Raw genomic sequence first — 5,908 nt, 5'->3', positions numbered from 1 at the left:
GATCGTAGCGAGCTGCTTCCGCCCGCCGGGAGCGCGCCCAGGGCCCATTTTTGGGATGGGGTTTCGTCTGGCAGCAAAACGCCACCCCCCCACCCCACCGATCGAGCCCTAACGAGGAAATTCCGCCCCCAAGCCCGCGTTTGCTCGTCCGGGTTCCCGTCACCTACCTGGAACCAGATGGCATTGACAACCTTGCTGAGCACGAAGAGGGGAAGGACCCAGAGGGCGCTGAAAATGGAGGTGAGGATGAACTCCAGCCACGACCAGACGTCGCCGTGCAGGGAAGGGTCACCTTCGAAAAGACGGGGCAGGGAGAAGAAGCCCCTCAGGAAACTCCCCGTTTCGCATCACAAACGTCGAGGACAGGAGAGATCTCCCCCCCCCCAGCCTTTGCTTTTCCACCAAACAAGTAATGACGGCCCCGATTAGCGCGGGGGAGGAAGAGGAAAACAAGGCAAGGGGCCGGCGGCGCGAGGAAGAGCCCGACGGGACAAAGCCACGGCAGCTCGTGGCCGGGGCCGCCCCCCCCACCCCGCCCCCCCCCCCCGATCCCACGGCGCCCCCCCACACAGGAACGGGAAGGGTGCTTACCGATGATCTGTGCCGTGACCGACTGAAGGACAGGTATAAAGACTCGGTAAAACAAGAAGAGACTAAGCTACGGGGAAAAAGAAACAAGAAGGGTTCTCGGTGAGGCGCTGCAGGGCCGTTTCTTGTGCTCCTGTAAGCACCGACCCGAGGGCAGACCCTCCGCCCGCTCCCCCACGCGGCGGTCCATAAACGCAGCGGGTGTCTTTTTTTAAAACCCAGCCAAAAACCTACGGCTGAGCACTTCCCTTCCAACGTTTCCACGCCGGCTCCTCGTACCCGGCCGCAGCCTAGCGGAAAAACGGAGCCGGCGATTTATTAGGCCGCGGAGCGGCTGCCCCGTTAAGGATTTCAGCCCCACGAAACAGCCGCGGCGAGGTCAGAGCTGAGGAAACGCCTTTAAGATCTCAACGTTGGGTTCGGTAAAGCCATACCCCAGGCCGCAAGGGAGCGGGAGCCGAAGGTTTGGGCGAAGAGCGGCCTCAAAGACTGGGAAAAGCAGCTGGGGTTTAACGGGCGGGTTTCCCAAGCGAGCCTACGGTCCGACCTCCCGTCTCGGGTCCCTTGAAATACGGCACCGGGAAGTCGGTGGCTCCCATCAGGTTCCCGCGGCCCAGCCGACGGCTCACCACCGACGGCGTACGAGGGCTGGGGCGGGGCGCCGGCTTTCCCGGGGTTTTTTAAAGACGGACAATAAGGAAAACACCCACTTACCCAGAACACCCCTCCGTTCCAGGCACAACACTGAAATATCCGGCTCACGATCCGGGGTTCACTGCAGAGAGATGGGCGAGACGCGTTAAGGTCCCAGCGCCCGGACTAAACGTCCCCGAACAAGCGACAACCGCTTCCGTCCCACATTTTGGACACCTTAGAAGCGTGGCGGGCAACCAGCTGAACGCCAGCGACGCACCCGATTTTGTCGGGACACGGGAATCCTGGAAGGAATCCCCGCACGGACTCGCGCCGGGCTCCAGCCGGCGCACAGTCCGTAGAAGGTTTACATCAGGGAGGCTCTTCCAACCTTTATTAATTCCCCGTATCTGCACTGAAACGGAAGAAAAGCAAAGCTTTCTTCCAGATTTCCAATCATTTGTTAGAGGTGTCGGGCTTTGTTCTCCTCGAACTCTTGCCACAATGAAATTAGGGCTTTTCGGGTGCTTTTTTGTGCCGGGAAGAGGCTGTTTCAGCTCGGGGTGGTTGTGGCTTCTCTCTCCTTTGCAGCGTTATCTACGGACGCGCAAGAGAGCGGCTCTGTGGGACCCTGCAGCACTTTTCCAGTCAGCTTCTGCTACCAAAGGCACTTCGTTACAATATATATATCATTCCTCAAGGGCAGCCCATCTGCAGGAACCTCTGCGGTCTGGGGAGGATCGGGATGACGGGACACGGGAGACCTTCCCACCATCTCGAGATAAAGTCAGACCACCGCCAAGCTCGTCAGAGTTAATTTGTAAATACGCCTCGAAAGGCGTATTGCCGACCAAACGTCGCCGCGCTAAGCGCCAGCCCGACTGTAATTAGGGCAGCCGGAGAAGCACCTCAGCGCGGTTTGGGAGTCAGACACAAGAACAGATGCTGTTTTGCTCCCACGCGGAGGCAATTCTGGCATTCCCAGCCTTAGTGGATGCAACCGCCGCAGACGGCTGCAGAACACGGCAAGCGCTGGGGTGGGGAGGGGGGGGAAAACCATACTCGGATCTGCCCCGGCCGTGTAAATCGGACCCCAGCTGCCGTTTCTTCCCCGATCCCACGACTGCCAACACCACCACCGTGTCTCTGAGAGACAGCACGAGTATTCAGGAAGGAAAGAAGCCCAGAAATCCACCTTCTTTCAGCTTGCGTAGCTCCATACCTTCTGTTATCGTTTCAAACTAACGGCACGCTCTTAATTGTCAAACGTCGTCGAAGGTCTGACTTCCTCCCTCACGATCGCAGTTCCAGTTTCATTACACAGAGCGGCGAAAGGGCGTTTCACGCCACCTTTTTGGTATTTCTTGGCTCCGTCCTTCAGTGCAATCGGGTTTACGAACCATTTGCTAACGTACACCGCCAAGTTCTGCTCCTGCCGACGCCCAGGCGGCAGGTCACCGACCGTTCTGACAAGCATTTCTGGGGAGATCTTCGCAAGCGCGGGCGACAATAATGGCTTTATTTCTCGAACCCCGCTTACCTCAACTTCCCTTTTAGCCAGACCACCGCGATACGACGGATATTTAGGAGGAAAAAAAAAAAAAACAAGCACAAGCACTGCCAAATCACTGCGACTTGCGGAGGTTTTGCAGTTCATCGGGCTCCTCAAAGCTCCGGGCAGAGTCGCCCTCTCTCCCCCCCGCCCTCAACAGACTAAAAGAAGCGAAGCGAATTACCCGACCGACGACTCATCGGGCCCCGTACTCACTTCTCTTGCTTCTTCTCTTCCATGTGAAACCTCCGCTGGGCGAGCGCGCTGTTTGCTCTCCTTCGCTTCTGCTCCTCCCTTTTCTGCTGGATCCGGGCGTCCAGCTTAGAGATGGTGCAGATGCCCCAGATGGAGTCCTTAATTCCCTGCGGACACGAGGAGAGGCCGTCACACTCCACCCCACCCCGGAGGGAAGAGGAACGGGATGCGGCCGACCCAGGCCATGGAAAACCTCCCGGTTACGGAAAGGGACTTAAAAGGTGGCCAGCCTCGCTCCCCGGCTAGCGGGGGAAGCCAGCGCCAGGCCCAGCCGGAGCCAAGGTCCGGAGCAGCAACACTGACTGTTTTCCGCAGCCCGGTGACCTAAATCACCGCACGTTCCAGCATCTTTAGGAGCAGCGGGGGGGTTTTGTGGTTTATTTTTTTTTTTAAAGGTGTGATTTCTCATCCAATCTCCGCTATTTATAACCCTTGGCAAAAGCCGAAGTGTCAGACCCCTCGCAGCCCGTCTCTTCTGTCTGGCAGAAAGCCCTTCATCCCCTGCCAGCGCTTCTAAGGCCAATAAAACAGAATCATACAAAATGTTTAGGGTGCGCGACGTCCTTGTGGCCTGACCGTATGTACGAGCTTGATGCTTACTCCTTTACAAATAAAAGCATCTGCCCTCGTCCCAGAAACATCCTCGCATCAGTCGCGTCCGTGCAAACCCGCTTCATTTAAAAGGCTCCTAATGCCACCTCCTAGTACTCCGCGAGCAGCGATTTCCAGCTCCAGAAATATCTCGTAGCCATCGTTACCGGAATTTCACTTCAAAATAAAGACCGTGAGGACGCTAGCGTGAGCCAGGACAGCGTCGCTACCCAGGTGACCCACACGACAGTTCGGTATACGGAGTTTTTCACCAAAGAGGATAAATTTTGACGCCAAACGCGTGTCTGAAACGGCAGAGCACAACGCTGCCGGTACCTAATGAGGTGGAAATTAATTAGACGGGCCGCCCCACCCACTGCTTCACAGCAAGTCCTCCCGCTTCAGATCGCAGCCAGCGCGCCACAGATCTTTAAGATCAAACCCAACAAGTTTTTCAGGACAAGTTATTTCTGAAAACAAGTTATTTCTTAGCGTCATGTCACGGATGTTTTTGAGCCTGTATTTACAGCTGGCTGACACAAGACAGCGTGGGAGCACCGAGTCCACACGAAGCCTCATCGCCGTGACACAACCGTGATGTTCACACGGGCTATAATTTAACTCTTGCCCAAAGGAAATCCGTCACAGGGTCAGCAGCGCCCCGGACGAACGCCGAGCCCTTTGCGACAGAGACGCGGCACAACGGCCAGCTCGGGAGGAAATTATTCTGGAAAACACTTGGGGAGCGACGCATCCCGCGCAGCCGCGTCAAATCTAGCCGTCATCGGCAAGCGGAAAGCTTGCCTACAGGTATCTCTGCTTCACAAAACTGACGTCTTCCATTAAGGCACACCCGGAGCCCCTTTTCCTTCACATTTTTCAATCCGCCCTTGAGGAGGTAGGAAGGAGGGTTCTCCCCGCGGAAGACCCACCGTCACCGAAGCAAACGAGACCGGTCCCTACGACAGAGGGCCCGAAACGTGGAGACTTACCCTGACGAGGTCATGAAGGAAGGTTTTCACGCTGTCTGCCATCTTGACTCCAGCATCACCTCTGGTTCCGAAACTATCAACTACAGGGAGAGGGGAAAAGCCGAACCCAAACCTCTCTCATCCTGGAGAGATGGGAAACGGATGGAGCCTGCGGAGAGAGAAAACACCGGACCGCGGCAGGCATTAACAGCGTCGGTCTGAGCCGGGTAGTTACAAGCTAAATCACACCCCGGCGATTTTCAACAGGCTTCCCTGCCCTCGCTGGCTTCCCATCGGGCAACCATCCTCAGGCACACGGCCCGAGAAAGGACCCGGCCTGTTAATTCCACGGTATCTCGCATTAACGAATTCGGGGTTTCAGGAACAGCAGAGCCTGTATTTCTAGGCAGCAGGACATCTCTCCGAACAACATGCTGTGCCGCTCATTTTCAGAAGAGAAAAGCCAGCAGAGCCAGCCCAGGGAGGTGTGAAAACATCTTTGCTAAACCCAACGTCAATTTAAGACCTTACAGCTCCACGCCTCCTCTTCCTCGCGCGCCGGGTAAGAAACTCGAGGTCTACGATTAGGAGCCTGACAAAACGAGGGCTGCTCTTGAGCTGTCCCGTAAGCTTTTGCCCAAAGCAGTAATTACTCCAGACAGCCCTTTGCCAAAAACCTTGTGCTAAGTCTTCTGCTTCTTGTAAAGCGCCACAGAAATACAGACAGCGTCTGAATTAAGGGCGGGGGGGGGAAATCACCAGCTAATAAAACTCGTGGAGCTTTTCCACCAGGATTCAAACCGCTCTTTTTCTCCTAGGCAGGAGCTACCGGCAGCTCTGGAGCAGGCTGGGGTCTCCAGCCCCAACATGTCAGCGTTGCTGTTCCTCCGTAACACGCAGCGCAGGATGCAAACAATTAAAAATAATTGACAAAAAAAAAAAAAAAAAGGTTTTTACTTTGGTTATTCCGAGACAAAACCTGCCAGGGTTTGAACCGCGCGCCTGCGAAGCGGCGAATGCCAGTTTGGATGAGACTGCGGAAGCAGAACTGGCCTCCAGCTTTGTTGACATCAAGTCAATCGCAGGCACCTTCACCCTAAAAACGAGCCTTGGAAGCGGGCAGGCTCAGCCCCGCGCACGGCGTCGGGGTCTTTTCGCTTTAGCCGGGCGTCCGAGGCATCCCAGGTCCGGGTCGCGCGGGCAGAGCCGCGGCAGAAACAAAAGGCAAAAACAAGCGTTTTCTTTGTTCCAGGCGGCCGCGCCTCGCCACCCTTCGGGCTCGGAAACGCACGCGTTAAATCCGGCGAGACCCAACCGC

The 5,908-nt window shown here is 56.2% G+C and overlaps 3 protein-coding genes across 3 annotated transcripts in view; 1 reads left to right on the top strand and 2 right to left on the bottom strand.

Moving 5' to 3' along the window:
* Window positions 1-878, bottom strand: part of STT3A (STT3A, catalytic subunit of the oligosaccharyltransferase complex) — a 50,034-nt gene extending 49,156 nt beyond the window's left edge. Inside the window, 1 exon segment of the mRNA XM_019470379.1 lies at window positions 868-878. The gene's annotated coding sequence lies outside the window, so the exon portion shown is untranslated.
* The window catches only part of EI24 (EI24, autophagy associated transmembrane protein), a 6,567-nt gene extending 1,052 nt beyond the window's left edge, over window positions 1-5,515 (bottom strand). The window contains exons 1-5 of the mRNA XM_009273014.1: window positions 4,612-5,515; window positions 2,990-3,135; window positions 1,303-1,363; window positions 592-658; window positions 168-292 (exon numbers count right to left, since the gene is read on the bottom strand). Of these exons, the coding sequence (XP_009271289.1) occupies window positions 168-292; window positions 592-658; window positions 1,303-1,363; window positions 2,990-3,135; window positions 4,612-4,653 (441 nt within the window). The 5' untranslated portion in view covers window positions 4,654-5,515. The remainder of the gene's footprint in view (window positions 1-167; window positions 293-591; window positions 659-1,302; window positions 1,364-2,989; window positions 3,136-4,611) is intronic.
* Window positions 4,753-5,908, top strand: part of SRPRA (SRP receptor alpha subunit) — a 14,826-nt gene continuing 13,670 nt past the window's right edge. The window contains exon 1 of the mRNA XM_009273012.2: window positions 4,753-4,802. Coding sequence (XP_009271287.1) covers window positions 4,753-4,802 — 50 coding nt within the window. The remainder of the gene's footprint in view (window positions 4,803-5,908) is intronic.

Source organism: Aptenodytes forsteri, unplaced genomic scaffold (genome assembly GCF_000699145.1).
Source record: "Aptenodytes forsteri isolate BGI_AS27 unplaced genomic scaffold, ASM69914v1 Scaffold126, whole genome shotgun sequence".
NCBI lineage: Eukaryota > Metazoa > Chordata > Aves > Sphenisciformes > Spheniscidae > Aptenodytes > Aptenodytes forsteri.
The sequence above is the reverse complement of the archived record's forward strand: the minus strand, read 5'-3'. Positions and strand labels throughout refer to the sequence as shown.